The sequence below is a fragment of the Emys orbicularis genome, chromosome 3, assembly GCF_028017835.1.
Source record: "Emys orbicularis isolate rEmyOrb1 chromosome 3, rEmyOrb1.hap1, whole genome shotgun sequence".
In the NCBI taxonomy this organism is placed as follows: Eukaryota; Metazoa; Chordata; order Testudines; family Emydidae; genus Emys; species Emys orbicularis.
This window is the reverse complement of record NC_088685.1, coordinates 103,255,259-103,274,061: the sequence shown is the minus strand read 5'-3', so window position 1 is coordinate 103,274,061 and position 18,803 is coordinate 103,255,259. Positions and strand designations below refer to the sequence as shown.

The following is an 18,803-nucleotide window of genomic DNA, read 5'->3' as shown; positions in this document are numbered from 1 at the left end:
ACACTAGAAATAAGCATATTGTCCATATAAGACTTTCCCACCTTTACATATGCACATAAATTCTATAGTTACAACAGAAGTTACTGCTGTATGTTAATTTGATATTCACAGATAGAGCTCCTGAAAACAGACATTCCTGTCTCATTGAGGCAACAAAACTGTCATTATGCATCAAACTGTCAAACCATCAGTTCTTGCAACACTTTTCCTTCTTTTTCTTGTTCTTTTTCAATGACAGAGACAGAGTGGGTGACCCAATGACTTTCTGTCATTCTGTGGCTCAATACAAAAAGTTTATTGATTGGGCAAAATTTTCTGGAAGCTTAGCCACTTTTCCCTAAGTGTCTAAGTAGGGACTGAGGTGCCTAGGTATAGACACACATTCAAACATTTTGGCCTTTATTTTCAACATTCTGTCAGATGAGCATATTGCTCAAATATGTATGGGATTGCCCTAATCGCACTCCTGCAGCAAGGGTAAGAGAGAGAAATTCATAATGGCTTTGGTATGCAGAGCAGTAAAATGATCACAATGGATTTCAGACCTCCCTTGGGATGTGACCAAGTCTCACTGTTTTTATTACAACATGCTAGGACTTCCAGTAATACCAGAATGGGTGATTCAGGACCAAGAAGAAGCATACAAGAACAGCGTCAGGAGAAATTTATGCGTACCACGACATCCTTTATATTGCAAATGGAAGACATTAAAGTTTAAAAATGAACTAAAAATAATATTGTACATGAAATAAGAACTCCTAAGATGTTACGTCAACAAGGGGCCCATCCTACATGCCTAACTCAGCAAAATACCCTCGGTTTGGCCCTAATAGAATTTATGTGCAAACCTTAGAAAATGTGAGCAAATGCATTTTAAAACAAAATGGGATTGATTTGCTGATGTAGGAGATCAGGAAGGGGGGCACCTTCCTGCTGTGCCACCAAGGGCATTAGCCTTCAGGAGAGGGAAGGCAGTGTTTCCATCACCACTCTCCCAAGGGGTTCCTCCAGGAGAGGACATCAAAGGTTGCCTAGGGGACTGAACTGAATCCAGAGGCTTAACCAAAGGAACTGTATCAACTGAAGCTGATGCAGGCACACACATACCGGGTATAGCATGTCCCATCTTCAGCCAGCTCCACTCACTTTTTTGGACTGTTCAAGCCGTTGTCAAAGCAGGGTGAGGAGGGATTGTTTTGAGTCATTGCAATCCCACACTAGTTGGGCTTACAACTGCTGGAAATCCTATACCCTCTAGCAAAACCTGGGAATAAATAGAGCCTGATAATTGAGAATCAATTCCCTCCTCACTCACATGCCATGACCTGTGTTAAGGGCTCTGTTTTTCCCGTCAAATACTAATGACATTTCTGACATCTACATTAGTGCAATGAATGCAGCTCCCTCCATTGTTAATGGTGCCATCAGATGTTTCAGGGGAAATCCAGATGCTCTGGACCTGGGTCTTGGCAGATAAAATGCCTTTCAGTTCACTTTAAAGGTAATCTTGACTTAATATAGATAGTTTTACATATGTTTGGAATACTCTCATGATTAAGATTATTTTATTTCCAGTAATCACTTTACCACTTTAAGACCACACATGTCCATGAAAAACAGTGGTGACTTTTCAGAAAATTAAGCCAGAAGTTTAAAGCAACCCTTCTAGTGACACTTCAAGTAATAAAATATCACATATTTAAGTGTCAATATCTATGACTGAGGAATAAGAATGAACTCAGGTCTATGAATAGGGAGTTACACATTATGGCATAGCCTTACTCATGCTGCTGAACACTACTTAATTCCACAACTGGTCTCCGGGGTAACAATTTGAGGCCAAATTCTCTGCTGGTGATTTTGATTTCAAAAAGAAGCTCCATCAACATAGAATCTAACTCTGTGTCTTTAGTATTGGATTTGAACCAGCAATTTAGTAATAAACACCTTTGTAGGTCAGAAGCCATCCCCCACACCATCCAGTCTCTCTTTGCCTGTATGCTTCTAAGAAGAGTTAATGCCATTAACCAGTAAAATCTCATTGGCAGGATTTGCGGGTGTAAATTGGTGAAGTTTCATTTAAGAAAATGTACACCAGCTGAGGATCTAGCCCACAGTATTATAGTTATACAGATGGAATAAATTAGATGGAAAACATGGAAAAGCTGCTTGACAGTTCTTAGGAAAAAGAAGTGTTTTCTCTCCATTTTTCTCTGCCTTCGCAAATTCACTAGCTCATGAACCCCCCCACCGCAAAAAGTTAGTGAATCTGTAGCAGTTATTGTACCTGAGCACTTTCTATACCTGTGGCTATACAGAATGAGTCATCACATGAATTCTAAGAAAGACAAACAGAAGGGCAGCAAATTCAAGACAGAGTATAGCTTTTTATTTTTACTTCATTTCTACTTCTGCAGTATCTTTATTTTAAACAAATACATGTTAATGTAAGTTTAACTGGATCCCTTAGGATTTTAGGATAATATCTATTACAATTTAAGAAATATTCTGGAGGGCTTTTGGGGAGGGAAATTAATGTACATTGTTAAACTTGAGGCAAACTAGAAATGTTTATAGCCAACTACAAGACCATCATGATGAAAAATAGCTCAGGGTACACATGTCCATATATGGCCAGACTTCCTATAAGGAAGACGGTACTGTATGTGCATTGCGTATGGTTCCTGGATCAGATTCACATTCCTTGGGTATGTTTCTCTGGGAGCTATTGATTTCCGCTTTGAGGGCTGGCTCAGACTTCCAATTGCTCTTATAAGAAAATATCTGAGACTGAAAGTTGAAAATGTGCAAGATTCCTTCTTTAAGTACACAAACACTCCAAGTCTAGCCACTTTCCTGTAGTCCTGCCAGGTTTCAGTATGTCTGATACTTGATCAAGTGAACTTTTTGGGGGGAAGGAAAAAAAAAGGAAAAACATAAGGGAAGGAATGTAGCATATCCACACCTGTACATTTTACAAGACTTAACCAAAGGAACTGTACCAACTGAAGCTGATGCAGGCACACACATACCGGGTATAGCTGTGTCAATAGGGTTGTGCTGCCAACATAGTGAATTCTTAATTTCACCAGAAAAAATATACTGGCTAAAAAGCATTTGCTGTATAAACACCTGTATATAACTCAATATTAGTGCATTTTAACCTTTTATGAATCAACTCCAAGATGTAGTTCTTCAAACCACGACATACTGTTCATCAATAAGGATAGGCTAGAGAAGCGTAATGTTATAAGAAGCCCCTATTTTCACTTTACTTCCTCCCCTGTACATGTACACACACACACACACACACTCGATGAGTCATTTATAAACAGTGAAAGAAATAAAACAACATGAAGCCAAATTCTGCAGGGTTGGATTCTGGGCATATTTACACTGGTGAAACACCTTAGATTCCAGTGAGGTTACTCCCAATTTACACAGCGAGCACAGAATTAGTCCTGCAGCCAAACTCTTACTGAAGACAATGAACAACAGATGGATGAGGACAGCTGTATTTGGCCCATTATGTGATTTGAATTAAGGACAGACTTGGCCCTTCACTTTGGATTTCCTGGCTTTCTGGTGTTTTGTTACTTTAAAACATACTTTTTCTGTCAATGAACTTCTTAGGTTTTTGTTTAATAAAAAAAATTATTTCTCTGAAAAAAATTCTTACACAGAAAGCTATGAAACATGTCTAGAGCCTCTCTCTGATGATCTCCTACCATATTTAGGCATTTTTAAAAGGCAGTCTGTTTACCTGGTTACATTTGCATTTTGGTATGCATGTTATACATAGTTTGGTATGCATATTATTTACCCAGTACTGGGGTCATCACAGTCTTTAGGTAAATATGGATTTTGGGAAGCTTCAGAAGTTTGGAAATGTATTATTTACCATAACTATTCCTCTGGATTTTTTTAAATAGCAAAGATATACTTTCTTTATGAAAAATTGGGATTTTTAGCAGAAGCAATGGCATAACCTTAACTTGAAGGCAAAGAGGAGTGCCAAGAACCTTAATTTAAAGGCAAAGAGGAGTGCCAAGAAGATAAATACACTTTTGCAGTACAATATAGAATATTGGATTTTTAAATTAGAGAGATTTTGAGGTACATTCTCCCCTCCACACATACCCAGTCTCCCCAGTGACATTAATGGAAGTTACACACACACACACACACAGGAGAGATTATGTTTATCATTTCACCACTCTTCACAGATCAGCTACCACATAACTGACCCAAATTTCATATGCTAGTGTCTAAACAGGACAATCAAATCTTGCATTTGGGCATTCAGATCAGCACCTCAGTACTACAGCCCAGTCTAACTCCCATTAAAGTTAATAAAAGATTACCATTAGTTTCCATAAAAGCTGGATAGGGTCTATAGAATGGCCATTAACATGCCTAAAGGTCAAATGTTGCCCTCAAAAAAGCAACAAGCCAGTGATGTATGTATCTGAGGACAGAATTTAGCCCAAGTATCAATCTGAGCATCCAAAAGTAGGATTAAGGTTTCTCGTAAAGGCCACTATCTTTGAAAATTAGGCCCAGAGTGTGAATTGTTGATAACATAAATAACCATTTGCGAGTGATGTTATTTATAATGGAATTGGACTGATTCAGTCTGTTAAAATTCAGTAGAAGAGATGAGATCACTTTCTGAATTTAGTAAAACTGTAATTCCATGTTGCTGTATCACAAGTGTGAAAGTGTGGGAGGAGGGAGTGGTTATATGCAAACATCTTTTTAAAAATATCCATCATCTAGACTTCAATTTGCCTAACAAAGTGCATTAACTCTGTCTGTCTCAATAAACACAAGCATACTTAAACAGGTCAAAAGTCAACATGCTGGCATTCATTGTGTTAAAGCTGGGGTCAATCAACATGACATCACTGCACAGACAAATGATGCAGGATTGGGAAGCCATCCTTCCTGCTGAAATAAATAAGAACAACGTGGTTCATGATTATTTAATAAGGACCAAGATACTTAAGAGATACAGGCCAAACTGATTTTTAATCTTACGAGGCATAATCAGCAAGAGGGAAGCAGAGATGCCCTAGGAATGTGTTACTCACAAATGACAGCTGCAAGCAGGCAGTGGAAATAAGAGACACTTCTTCCACACTTCAGCCTCACTTCATTGTGCCAAGTATTTCAGGGTAAATAGGCACTCTCTCTATTCATAGAGAACATCTATTGGGAAAGGAACACATTTCAAATATTCAGTATGATTCAGTAACACACAGACTCAATTTATAACCAATCCTCATGATATAATTATGACTTTTTTTGGTAGTAACAAAATGCCCAGAGTGTTCAGTGCTCCAAAACTGGTTGCCAAAGTTGAAAAAGTGTGTATCTAGGGAAGGCTAGTCACCCACTCTCTAAATAAGTCAGTAGAGAGCAATCCACCTTTTAAAATTAGTAGTGTCTTGTATTTTCTAGCCAAGAAAAAAAAAAGAAAGAAAAAGAATTCCCATGGTTGTTCCTAGCAACCATCCCCACAACCTTTCTCCCTGCTCCCCCCCCCCCTTGAACTAGCTGCCTGTCACAGCATTAATCGCTTGTGTTGAATCGAACAACAGATTCTTATCTACTATTGATGAGTATTTTTCTCTGGAATAATTTAATATCAAAGAATGTGCTTCCTTGAAAGACAGAATAATGGAACCTCCCATCCAAGTAAAAGGTTAATTTTTAATTATAGCAAATTAGTCTCAGCTATTATAAGCCAATAAACTTGATTAACAGTATCCATGAATTACTTTCCCTCTAAATTACACCTTCTCAGATAATATTATAAGCAGCAGCAGCAATAGTTAGTATGAAAAAGTTTCTCCTTCCGTAATGAAGAATGCTGAGTTTATAACAGATTTTACATGCAGTTTCTTTTGAACTCCTGTGGGTTTTAAAACAGCTCCTTTCTTGTTACCAGGGCTGCTGGTGGTGGTTCAAATGTATCCTGTCCCGATAGATATTTAAGACGTCTTAGCTGGTTCAGAATTCCCAGGAGTTTGTATCTTGTAGTGAAGTGCCTGTTAATACGATTTATGTAATTTGGAGGTAGGGTGGGCAAAGCAAAAGCAGTTTGAAACAGAGGTTTGTCATCTAAAAATAATTTTAAAAAGTATTTTACATCATATAAAATCAGGAGTATGAGGCTGGAAGGGGGAAAATGCCATTTGGTGATGGAAATACAGCGCCTTTTTTGTGTGCTGAAGTGTGCCAGCTTTTGCAGACAGGAGGAATGCTGAGTGTCAAGGGGTCAGGATCAATCCGGTGCGAGTTGATGAGGCAGGAAGGTGGGGAGGAATGTCAGGAATGTCGCTGTTTGTGTAGGACTCCATTCAGCCGATTGGCGAGCCCGGGGCGCCTGGAGTGTATAAAAGCAACCAGGCTCCCTGCTTCAGACCCATAGAACAACTCTCCTGCCAGAGAGACGGGAACTTCGCGAGGCGATCGGACAGCAGACAGGGAACCCAGCTCAACACCACGGCCCACTGGCTCAGACTCTCTCCGCCCGCAGGACAGACAAGCCGAGGAGCCTTTGCCCGGTCTATTGCCGAGAGCCGCTGCCGAGCATGGCCGCACGAATGGGACCCAGCAGCTTCGCCGTGGCGCTGCTTGTCGCCCTCCTCTGCTCGGTAAGTGCCTCCCCCCCTCGCCCTCCTCCCCAGCTGAAGGACTGGAGGGAGGGTCGCTGGGGACGCGGGGATCCGAAGCGCAACGAGGCGGGCTCCCCTGACCCCCTCCCGTCTCCTTCTCTCTGCAGGAGGTGTCCGGCCAGGACTGCAGCGGGCAGTGCCAGTGCGGGGCGGGGCCGCCCCCCATGTGCCCGGCTGGGGTGAGCCTGGTGCAGGACGGCTGCGGCTGCTGCAGGGTGTGCGCCAAGCAGCTGGGCGAGCTGTGCACCGAGCGGGACCCCTGCGACCACCACAAGGGGCTCTTCTGCGACTTCGGCTCGCCGGCCAACCGCAAGATCGGCGTGTGCACCGGTAAGTGGCGTCCGGGGGGCTCTGCTTCTCCCCGCGGGGGGCGGCAGTGAGCGGGGAGGGCCGAGATCTGGGGTGCTAGAGCCTTTAAAAGTGACCTCGTCCAATTCATGCCCAACTCCCATCTGGCTGCCTTCTATGGGAGAGTGGGTTCTCTCTACAGGGCACAGCTCCATTGCACAGCGGTGATCTTGTCATCCCCGCCTCCTCCCCCTCAGCAGGAGCCGTGGAAACTACGGCTCCCCCAGCTCCTGCTGCGCGCCCTCCCCACAGTGGCAGCGCGAGTGGCTGGGCTGCTGCCTTTCCCAGAGTGCTTATGTCCGGCTGTCCCTCTCTCACTGTCTGCAGCTCGGGACGGCGCCCCTTGTGTGTTCGGAGGGATGGTGTACAGGAGCGGGGAGTCCTTCCAGAGCAGCTGCAAATACCAGTGCACTTGCCTGGACGGGGCGGTGGGGTGCGTGCCCCTGTGCAGCATGGATGTCCGGCTGCCCAGCCCAGACTGCCCTTCCCCACGAAGAGTTAAGCTCCCTGGGAAGTGCTGCGAGGAATGGGTGTGCGATGAGCTCCGAGAACAGACGGCGGTTGGACCCGCTCTAGCTGGTGAGTTGAGATCTTAATGAATGTTGTTGGCCTGCCAATGCAGTAAATTGAAATACACAGTGCAATGATGATTATCCTAATGGACCAGATTCAGCCCTGATGTGACTCCAGTGCCTTCAGTGGAATCACACCAAGGATAAATATGATCCTATGCTTGTGCAACATTAATACACTGAGAGGATAGCATCTGCACTATTTCTCTCTGCCACAATCTCATCCTATTGACCTGTGCTCCACAGCTTACAGACCAGAAGACACTTACGGACCTGACCAGGCAATGATGATGCGTGCCAACTGCCTGGTCCAGACCACGGAATGGAGTGCTTGCTCAAAGACCTGTGGAATGGGCATCTCCACCAGAGTCACCAATGACAATGCCTTCTGCAGACTGGAGAAGCAAAGCAGACTCTGCATGGTCAGACCTTGTGAGGCAGACTTGGAGGAAAACATCAAGGTAAATATGCCATCTAATATACACTTCTAAGGATGTTTCAGCATAGACCCAGTTTTACAGAAGATGTATAGCTCTAACTTACCCACTTTCAGAACCAAGTAAATATTATATAAGGTCTCATCCCAGTAGTGAATATTTAAGAATTGTTATAAATAAATGCACCTATTTTAGCCATTAGATAAGTATAATACAATTTGAACACTATTTAAACTGTCTTGTTTGCATGTGAAACCTTCATGAGGATCAGAGTATTAACTTCTTTGCATATAATAACAGGATGAAATTAATGGATAGAAATATGAATGGAAATTGTACAATCTTTTAAATAAGGCTTCTAAACTTTTTTCATTTGTTGCCCCACAGAAAGGCAAAAAGTGTATTCGCACCCCCAAAATCTCCAAGCCCATCAAGTTTGAGCTCTCTGGCTGTACCAGTGTGAAGACCTATCGAGCTAAATTCTGTGGGGTCTGCACTGATGGACGTTGCTGCACCCCCCACAGAACAGCCACTCTTCCTGTGGAGTTCAAATGCCCTGACGGTGAGGTCATGAAGAGGAGAATGATGTTCATCAAGACCTGTGCATGCCACTACAACTGCCCTGGAGACAATGACATCTTTGAGTCTCTGTACTACAGAAAGATGTATGGAGACATGGCATAAAGCAGGAGACACTAGGCTCTCAACTTGACCTGATTGGCATCTCATTTTGTAAACATGATTCGATAGCACAAAGTATTTAAATCTGTTTCCAAAAAGTTCAGACTGTTCCATGTGACTTAAGACAAATTGTCTTCCGACCCCAAACATTGGTTTGAAGAAGAAAGTAAAATGGCTCATGGGACCACAGCAAAGCACAGCTTCAGAGGACACTGTTCATGGAGTGGTGTTTAGGGAGTACTAGAGGGCATATGCAGGAAGATCAATGTTCCCTTAGTATGGTAACGTGTGTTCCACCTAGTAGTGCAATTGAAGAAGAGACCCTTAGCATGTGTGCTGACACTGGTTGAGTGACAGCAATGGCTGGAATGTAAATCATTACCCAGCAAGATGCTAAGTAAAATGTGTTCTGTTGGTCAGGACTGTAATGTTTCAGCTTTGACACTGATTCAAATGACTTGTTCAAGAAGAATCAGAATCATGTCTATTTGACTGGACAGCTTGTGGCAGTTAATTTGCCTGTAACAAGCTAGATTTTTATTAATATTGTAAATACTGTATATATATGTACAGTTATCTAAATTAATTTAAAGTTTTGTGCCTTTGTTAATGCTTTGATACTTTAATGTTAGCTTTTTTTTGTTTGTTTTGAAAGAAATAGGTAGGACGTAAAGCTTGTCTGACAATGCATTCAAAGCATGAAATAGATCCTCTAATGGAAATTGTTCAGTTAGGGTGACCAGTGAATCAAAATCAAGACAGATTGTTTGCTAAAGATGAGGTGTCTGCATCCTTGGGAAACATCCATTTGTATGGTAAAAATATGGTTGCCTCAGCTTTAGTGAACAAATGGCTTTAAGTAAAATGAATGGCTCTTTTGTAGCTGATCAGTTTATCCACCTGGGAGCATTTGTTTCTTTCTTTGACTGTGGCTGTTCTTTGAACAGTTTATTTGTTGAGAAGTGTGACCAAAAGTTACATGTTTGCACCTTTCTAGTTGAAAATAAAGTATTATATTTTTTATATAAATGACTTGGAATTTCATTTGCGCAACACTATCCCCCTCCCTTCCTACATATTCATCAATACAAGGGTTTATTTTGTGATATATAAAAATCAATGTTTTGTTGGTGGGTTTTCTGTTTTTGTTCCCCAGAAATCAATACACTGAGAATTAAACTTCATGTCTCTTTCAACACAAACTTGCCAGCTCATAATCACTGGTAGGTCAATGAAAGATGGGGGGCGGGGGGCATTTAGTCTTTCAAACTTTAAATAGGGGTCCTGGAGGGTTGAACTCAACACTGTTAAGGCACAGCTGGTTCATCAGTAACTAGGGCATGTATATTATAGCACTAAGTGGCTTTAAACTTCAGCTATCTAGGTTTTTATGTCATGCTTGTCAGCACTATGCTATGCAACATCTATGTAAGCTGTTCAGTGTTACTGGACTTTTTTAATAGTTAAGCACCTAGATTCCTTCTGAGCTAAATTATAGGGAATATTTTTAAAGCATCATTAAATTGAAACAGTGTCTCATTTTGGGGTCAAATCAAGAAGTCTTTACTTTGGTAAAACTTCCATTGAAGAGCCAGTGGGATTTCTGTTTGTATGAAGACAATAATGTGGCTTAATGGATAGAGCCCTGCACTGAGATTCAGGAGACCTTGATTCTATTCCTGGTCCTACCTCTGGTCTGCTGGGTGGCCTTGGGCAAATTACTTCACTGTTGTGCCTCAGTTTTCCCCATTGGTAAAATGGTGATACTGACCTCCTTGGTAAAGCACTCTGAGATCAACTGATGAAGGGAGTTAGGTATTATTAAAAGGTGCCGGATGGGATCTTAAAACCCATCTTAGGTAAGCAAAACAGAGTAAGTCAAGAGATGAGCCATCTGTACCCCAAATACTAGCTATGAACTTCAACCCTGTGTTAATTCCGTCATCAGAGTAACATACATTTTTATACTCTTGTCTATTAAAAGTAGGAACTTTAAAACCAACTTCAGCATTTAAAGCATTTTCTTGTTTCAGATATCCAGGTACTTTCTAACAAGAATCACTTTCAGGAAGCCAAGTTTAGTCCAGCGTTTCCCTGGGGCAGTTAGACAAGAGTGTCAGCTGAAAAAAAGTTTGAGCCTGCAATATGCTGAGCACCCTCAAATGGCCACTGATTTCAATTGGAACTTGGGTCAACTGGACACTACACCAAGTCTGCATTAATGACAGACTAACTGGGGTTACCTAAAGCCTGTTGACGTCAATGAGACTCTTTCCAGTGAGATCAGTAGACACTGGATCAGTAGAAGCATTTCCCCTTCCTCTCAAAAATGTGAGGAATGCAGCTGGCACGAGGAAGTGGTTTTCTGTGCCCATCTGAAATATTTTGGGTATCCTCTGCCTCTAATAGTTCCTCTGACTCTCCAGTATTTTCCTTGCAGGTTATGAATATGGTGTAGCAGCTCTCTGTTCACTCTGGAAACACTCTACATTCACATAACCAGAAGGACTGTTTAGGCAACCACTACCTCAGTTCCATCCCACCTCCCCCAATAATAGCAGAACTGTCATTTCTACCTGAAAGACAAAAACATACCTGGACTTCAGCCACAGTTATCACTGTAAATGCTCTAAAGTTGAAAAGATAATCACTGTCTAATAAGCAGGTGATGGGAGTAGTGACCCTAGAGGTTTGGTGTTTGACATTGTTAGTGTTCCTATTAAAAAAAAGTTCAAATTTAGTAAAAATAAAATACTGTAAATGGATGAAAATTCCCTATGTTGTTACATTTCTAATGAACACTTACTATTGTCACTAGAGGTCATAAGTGGCAAAAATGATGCTTATTATAAGTTGCTTGACAAGTTGTGCCTCTCAAGTATTATGTAAAAAGTCAACAATGTCATGTGTAACTGTAATACATTAAGATCTGCATTTCTCTCGCCCCAAGATCATGACTGCCATTTTGTAACATAGATCGGTGCAGCCATATTAATAGAGAAACCCAGTATCCTGAATACGTTGTTGCAGGGCCTCATGGGAATGTAATTATGCATCGTATTGTTGTAGCACTTCCTTCCGAAGACACACACATTTTCTGGAATCAAGAAGTGCATGTTTAAATTATATGGAATCCTAAGAGTAAAAATAGGTTAAAATGTAGGCCTCTCAACCTTAATATTGTTCCCTGCTTTCTGCCCTCATGCTTATGATTTAGAAATCAGTAAAAGCAGAAAGTGACCATAACAGGAATCATGTTCTAGGAATGGGGCGGTAAGAAGGAAATAACATAATTTTAAAAAAATCAGTTTCCATCTAGTTTGCTTCTTCAGAAAGCTCTACCACATGGATTTGATGTGACAGCATTTTTAAGAAACTTTTGTTTACTGTATTTAAGTATATTCATTCCAATGAATGTTCTGCTACATTAATACTATAGTAATTAGAATGCCACCACTTATTTGACACTGATTTAATGAACATTACTCAGTTAGGCATTAGAAGAAGCAATCTATATGGCTGCAGATTAGAGTGTCAACTGACTTGTCAAAAAACGTGAGCTACTTTCCCCATTTCAGTATTTTGTTCCATGGGCACCCACGATGCATTTACATGGTTTGCAGCTCAGCATTCTAACACAATACAGATGTGAACTACAGACATGGATTACATCCCCATCATATGAGGCAGGCATTGTTCTCCAGGTGGAATTTTGTCAGATTCCTCATAACTAACAAACATCCAGAAGACATCTATTAAGAACCTCTTCAAGAATGAGCCACTTTTAATGAGCTGTAACCACATAGGAACAAATAAGCTTTTTGAACAGAATCCAGTTGTTTGAATCACAAAGAAAGGGAGTCAATTGAGAAAATTGACTTTTGGACACACGACTAGAAATAGCAAACAGCAGTTAGGTCATTTGCATTCCTTCTTGTAGTGTAACGTCTTTACCAAACACTGTGCTGTAAGAAAGCACTCTAGCTGTTATGCTAAAAATTAAGGACACAAAACAAGTAAAAGAACAGGAATATTCCATGACAACATGCAACTTGATCCCACCTTCCTGACTTTGTACCCTATCCCTGAATCCCCAGCTTCTTTAGAAACAAAGCTAAAATGTGGCTTTAGCTCATTCATGAGGTAGTATACTTTATATGCCTCCATATGGAAGTAGTTACCAAAAAAAAAAAAAAAAAATTGTCCAGCCAGTTAGGATGAAATACCAATGCAAGGCTTTGCCCCAAAACCAAGGAGAATCTGAGAAAAGTAGCTCAGTTAACATTTTTTGGTCCCATTTTCCACTTGTTCCCCTCCCTCTAATTCACATATGCCCATAAATGGAAGTACCAAAAACCACCACATTCTTACAGTATTTTCAGTCTGACTGGAACCAGGAAATACCAGAAATTTCTTCAGGGAACCTTTCCCCAAAGTGTGCTAAAGCTCTTGACACATTCAAAGCTTTAACAGAACTCAGGAACATGATTAATGTCACATCTGCACTAGAAGAATGAAACTGTATTGTTCCTGTGTCAGAAGATAACTCTTGGCAATTGGATTTCGATACAGCTGTAATTGTATTGCGGATTGACCATTAGGAGAGCAGAAGCAGATTGTAGGAATTTAGGAGAGAGATTATAGGATCTGGCCCTTCAGCTGCTAATTACCCTTAAGCCATGTCTACTCTAGGAAGTTGAACCATTCCCAAATGAAACATAGATGGAGTATGCTCACACTCATCATGCTGACTTGTGTTCTGCATTGTTGCAGTTTTGTCCCCCATAAACAATGGTGTGTTCTAATCTAAGCCATTTCAGTCACAGTGCCCTCTGGGTACTTCCCCCATAGCTCCCAGAATATATGCCAGAAGCAGTGAAAAGCTTCAGGTGCACTGCAAGACAGAAAGAAGAGGAATATTTAACTGTTTGTCCTGTTACACCAGCAAGCTATCTCCATTAGCACTGAAATGGTATTTAGATTTGCCAAGAGCAAGTCCAATCTGGTATGGTATATATGCCCCTGGAAACACTTGTGTGTAGGGATGCAAGGCATTTTATAATCATGCTATAAGAACCAAAAGCTTCATAGCACTGTGCATTTTCTCTGGTGTAGACAAGATTTTAGATTTGATGTGCCTGCATTTATCACTCAGGCAAAACTGGCTGGGTCAGAAAGAGAAATGCACTCCAAACATTTGCTTGTCTTTTTAAGTTAATCCTATGAAAGGTATAGAAAGATTTTTACTAGTTTTCAGCAGCTAACACGAACTTTTTCCTTTTCAGAAAAAAAGAGCATGTAAGTGATTTATACAACAGGGGCCAGATCCTCAGCTGGGTTAGACTACCATAGTTCTTTTGCATAAAGACTGTCTGGTTTGGCCAATGTACATGGCAGAGGGGCATTGCTGTCCCTTGACACCATCATAGGACCTAACCACATCAGCCACACCATCAGAAGCTTGTTCACCTCCACATCTACCAATGTGATATATGCCATCATGTGCCAGCAATGCCCCTCTGCCATGTACATTGGCCAAACTGGACAGTCTCTACGCAAAAGAATAAATGGATACAAATCAGACGTCAAGAATTATAACATTCAAAAACCAGCCGGAGAACACTTCAATCTCCCTGGACATTCAATAACAGATGTAAAAGTTGCAATTCTTCAACAAAAAAACTTCAAAAACAGACTCCAACGAGAAACTGCAGAACTGGAATTAATTTGCAAACTGGACACCATCAAATTAGGCCTGAATAAAGACTGGGAGTGGATGGGTCACTACAAAAACTAATTTCCCCTTACTAATTTCCCGCTACTGTTACTCTTGTCAACTGTTTGAAATGGGACACCCTGATTACATTGGCCTCATTACCACTACAAAAGTGATTTTTCCTCCCTTAGTATTCTACTGTTGAGAATAGCCCACTTCCACTTTAATTGAATTATCTCATTAGCACTGACCCCCCGCTCGGTAAGGCAACTCTCATCTTTTCATGTACTGTGTATATATACCTGCCTACTGTATTTTCCACTCCGTGCAGCTGATGAAGTGGGTTTTAGCCCACGAAAGCTTATGCCTAAATAAATTTGTTAGTCTCAGAGATATTCTTCTCTGCATCATCTAATGCTGTACTTCCATATCAGGAAAAGACAGAGACTGGCATCTAGTGGACAAGCAGGGTAATACGTTATTGAGATTAACACAAGAATTTGGAAATTTAGCTGAATTACATAGGAAAACATATTGTGAATGGCTAAAATTATAACCTACTAGGCAACTGAGAAGTTGTTGTGGCTGATAAGCAAAAGGTAGTTGTATAGAATTCAGAAAATAAGCCTTTGAAATATTAATATGCTACTCAAGCTTTAACCCTAGAGATATGTGATATCCAGAAAGATGTTAGACATATTATTAATGATACTGTAATATGTTACAGTGCTAAATATCCCTTTATTTCTCAAATTGCAGTGTGAAAAATCCTGAAGTCTTTACTCAATCCTTAATCAGACAAGGCACCCAATGGCTTCACTTTTAACTGAGTAAGGACTTCAGGATTTGGCCCAATATAATGTACCAGAAGATGAAGTAGGATAAAATCGTTTGTTCTCCCCAAGCCAAACCCTGTATTTACTTTTCATTTAGGAATATAGGAATTGCCAGTCTAGACCACCCCAGTGGTCCATCTAGTCCAAAATCCTGTCTCTGACAGTGGCCAGTACCAGCTGTTTCAGACAAAGACACAGGGTTTTAGTTATGGAATAAGTCAGGCCTGCACAACTCGTAAAGTGGCGAGGGCCACATTACTCCAAAGAAAACAGCTGAGGGCCGAAACCCGCCGAGCGCCGCCAACCCCCCCCCAGCGCCACCCAGCCCCCCCGAAACACAACACCACCACCCCCCGCGCCACCCGCCCCACGGAAACAAACCCTCCTTCCCCAGCGCCGCCCCACCAAAACAGCAGTATTGAACCTCGGTAATATGTTATAGCGGGCCCCTAAGGTAGTATAATTAAGGTAAAAGAAAAATGTCTTTTTGCTAGAAGTAGAATAAGATCTTCCCCCCACTTCGTAATCAATTGCCCTGTTGAATGAATGAGGTGTGAATGAGGAAGGCATGGAAGACAGGCACCTCCAGACAGCTGCAACCCTTGGAGAGGGCAGGGCCGGCTCTAGGATTTTTGCTGCCCCAAGCAAAAAAAATTTTGGGCGCCTCCCCTTTCTTTTTCGTGCCCCTCTACCCCCGGCCCCACCCCAACTCCACCCCTTCCGAACCCCTTCCCCAAATCCCCAGCCCCGCCTCCTCCCCCGGCATGCCACATTTCTCCCCCCCATTGCTTCCTGCGGGCCCCCTGTGACCTCCTGCCCTAGCTCACCTCCGCTCCGCCTGCTCCCCCGGGCGTGCCGCCGCTCCGCTTCTCCCCCCTCCCTCTCAGGTGAGGGAGGGCAGAGAAGCGGAGCAGCGGCGCGTTCAGGGGAGCAGGCGGAGCAGAGGTGAGCTAGGGTGAGGGGGCGCAGGAAGTAATGGGCAGGTAGAGGAACCGCTCCCTGCTCCAGCTCACCTCCGCTCCACCACCACCGCCTCCCCCAAGCGCCTGCCGCTCGGCTTCTCCTCCCTCCCAGCCTTGCCGCGCAAAATAGCGGTTTCGCACGTGGCAAGCCTGGGAGGGACGGGGGAGAAGCGGAGTGGCGGCACGTTCAGGGGAGCAGGCGGAGCGGAGGTGAGCTAGGGTGGGGGGGCGCAGGAAGTAATGGGGGGGGTAGAGGAACCACTCCCCGCTCCAGCTCACCTCCGCCGCCTCCCCCGAGCGCCCCGCCGCTTGGCTTCTCCTCCCTCCCAGTCTTGCTGCGCAAAACAGCTGTTTCACACGCGGCAAGCCTGGGAGGGAGGGTGGAGAAGCGGAGCGGCGGCAGCGTGCTCGGGAGCAGGCGGAGCGGAGGTGAGCTGGGGCAGCGAGGGCACTTTTTCCCCATGCCCCGGAGTCGGTACCTATGATGGCCGGTGCCAGAATGCCGCCCCTAGAAATGTGCCGCCCCAAGCACCTGCTTGTTTTGCTGGTGCCTGGAGCCGGCCCTGGGAGAGGGGATGGGAGCCAGATCAGATCAGTAGAATAGGTCAGCCACCGACTCACCACTCGCCTCCTCAGCCCCCCTCCCCCGGCTTGCCTACTCACCCCCCACCACTGCCTGCTCGCTCGCCTCCTCAGCCCCCCACCCCACCTGCCCCCCCGCCACTGCCCGCCCACTTGCCTCCTCAGCCCCTCCTTCCCCCGTCACCGGATCACCTGCCCCCCCTGCCACTGCCCGCCCACTCGCCTCCTCAGCCCTCCACCCGCCCGGCTCGCCTACTCATTCCCCGCCACTGCCTGCCCGCTCGCCTACTCAGCCCCCCCCCCCCCCCGCTGCTTGCCTACTCGCCGCCCCCCTCCACCCCCCCCCCCCGCGGGCCGCACAGTGAGCCCATCTACTCAACCCCCGCGGGCCGCACAGTGAGCCCACGCGGGCCGCATGCGGCCCCCGGGCCGCATGTTGTGCAGGCCTGGAATAAGTTATAACTTTGGTTCATGCCTTGAAGCACAAGTAGTGCGGATGCCTTTCAGAACTCTTACCGTTTGTTTTTGGTTTTTCTGTTTAAATCCCTTATAACTGCGGCTGTTTCTGATATCTATATAAATGGCCAATCCTTTTTTAGACTCTATGCTCAATTATTTATTAGTTAGTTTAGTGTTGGTGAAGACTGACCACCACAGAGATGGAAGTCCTTTGTTTATTAACAGAGAACAGGTAAGTCACAGCCATGCATGGAGCAAGCTGGGTGCCTTGCTGAGCTAGAGAGGTTAGGAGTGAGGGGGTAGTTCAATCTACATGACACGTCATTTCTTGGCTTTTCTTCCAAATGTGTTACCAGGTACTGCTGAGTGGAGTGGTGTAGTTTTTTTACTGAAGAGCCATAGCATTTTAAGCTAGCATTAAACACCCTGAGAACTTCTGAACAGATTGTGCATGGCCTTACCTGCAGGGCAGAGGAGGAAAGAAAGGAGGGCAAACAAGATCATGAACAGCCTCCCCCAACCCACCAGGTAAAAGTCAGATAGAATTGCAGCCCCTTTTTTTGAGGGAACACGTGGACTGCTCTGTCTCTACTCTCCTAGGTCTCCACAGTATCCCAATGAGGGTAAGATAGGACAGGGGAAGAGGCAGGCCCATAGGTCTACCCATCTGACAACCATCCTCATAGTGTGGACGTAGGAGCTGCACCCCAGAATAGGGTACAGCTAAGGCTCCCTTTGGCACAATGCAGTTCCATGCCTGCCTTTGTGATGCTCTGCACATACGCAGCACAACCAAGGCCTTTGTTACTTTATTTTCATCTCACTAAAAATTCTACTCTTGAATTGTCCCCTAAAGCTATTTCAGCAGTGGAGTTCCTTGTTTTCAGTGGCAAAGTACCATTGTTTTGGCTTCTCTCCCAAATGTATATTCTCCCGGGTACCATATATGTGAGAAGACACGGCGCAATGGAAATGTGAATGATTTACAGGAGGGGGGGGGGAAATAGCATCTGCCCTTTGTCCATTTGCACACATTCTTCTAAGGCTAGCCTTGTGCCAAGGTGAAATAGCTATCTGCACCTATTAGATTAAATTATCTATTTGTGACATCTGATATGCCAAGAGTTAATGGAGGCAGTGTTGCAGCTGTGCTGGTCAAAGGATATTACAGAGACAAGGTTGGTGAAGTAATATCTTTTGTTGGACCAACTTCAGTTGGTGAGAGACGAGCTTTCAAGCTTAAAAGGACCTGAAATGCTCTGTGTAGCTCAAAAGCTTGTCTCTCTCACCAACTGAATTTGGTCCAATAAAAGATATTACCTCACTCACTTTGTCTCTGTAAGAGTTAATGAAGCATGCTAGCTTGTCTTATTTTTGTGGCTGCCTCTGAATGAATTGCACTGGATTTTTCCATCAGTTTCATCTTGGGTTTTGTCTAGACTAGTAAATTTGTAAGTGTAATTCACAACCTGGTGGTAGCAATGGTGTAAGCTGCACCATGGACAAGGCTTACATGGTTTTATCAGT

The 18,803-nt window shown here is 43.5% G+C and overlaps 1 protein-coding gene across 1 annotated transcript; it reads left to right on the top strand.

Annotated features, from left to right (window-relative positions):
- Positions 1–6,599: 6,599 nt before the first annotated feature.
- Positions 6,600–8,724, top strand: CCN2 (cellular communication network factor 2). The gene is made up of 5 exons (XM_065401143.1): positions 6,600–6,662; positions 6,791–7,013; positions 7,359–7,610; positions 7,850–8,064; positions 8,428–8,724. The coding sequence occupies exons 1-5, from the start codon at positions 6,600–6,602 to the stop codon at positions 8,722–8,724; spliced, it is 1,050 nt and encodes a 349-aa protein (XP_065257215.1).
- Positions 8,725–18,803: the final 10,079 nt, after the last annotated feature.

Excerpts from the sequence above, each read along its gene's own strand:
- CCN2 (XM_065401143.1), top strand. The coding sequence starts at position 6,600 with ATGGCCGCACGAATGGGACCCAGCAGCTTCGCCGTGGCGCTGCTTGTC. Across the intron at positions 7,014-7,358 it reads CAAGATCGGCGTGTGCACCG|CTCGGGACGGCGCCCCTTGT; the intron begins GTAAGTGGCGTC and ends CACTGTCTGCAG. Across the intron at positions 7,611-7,849 it reads GGTTGGACCCGCTCTAGCTG|CTTACAGACCAGAAGACACT; the intron begins GTGAGTTGAGAT and ends TGTGCTCCACAG.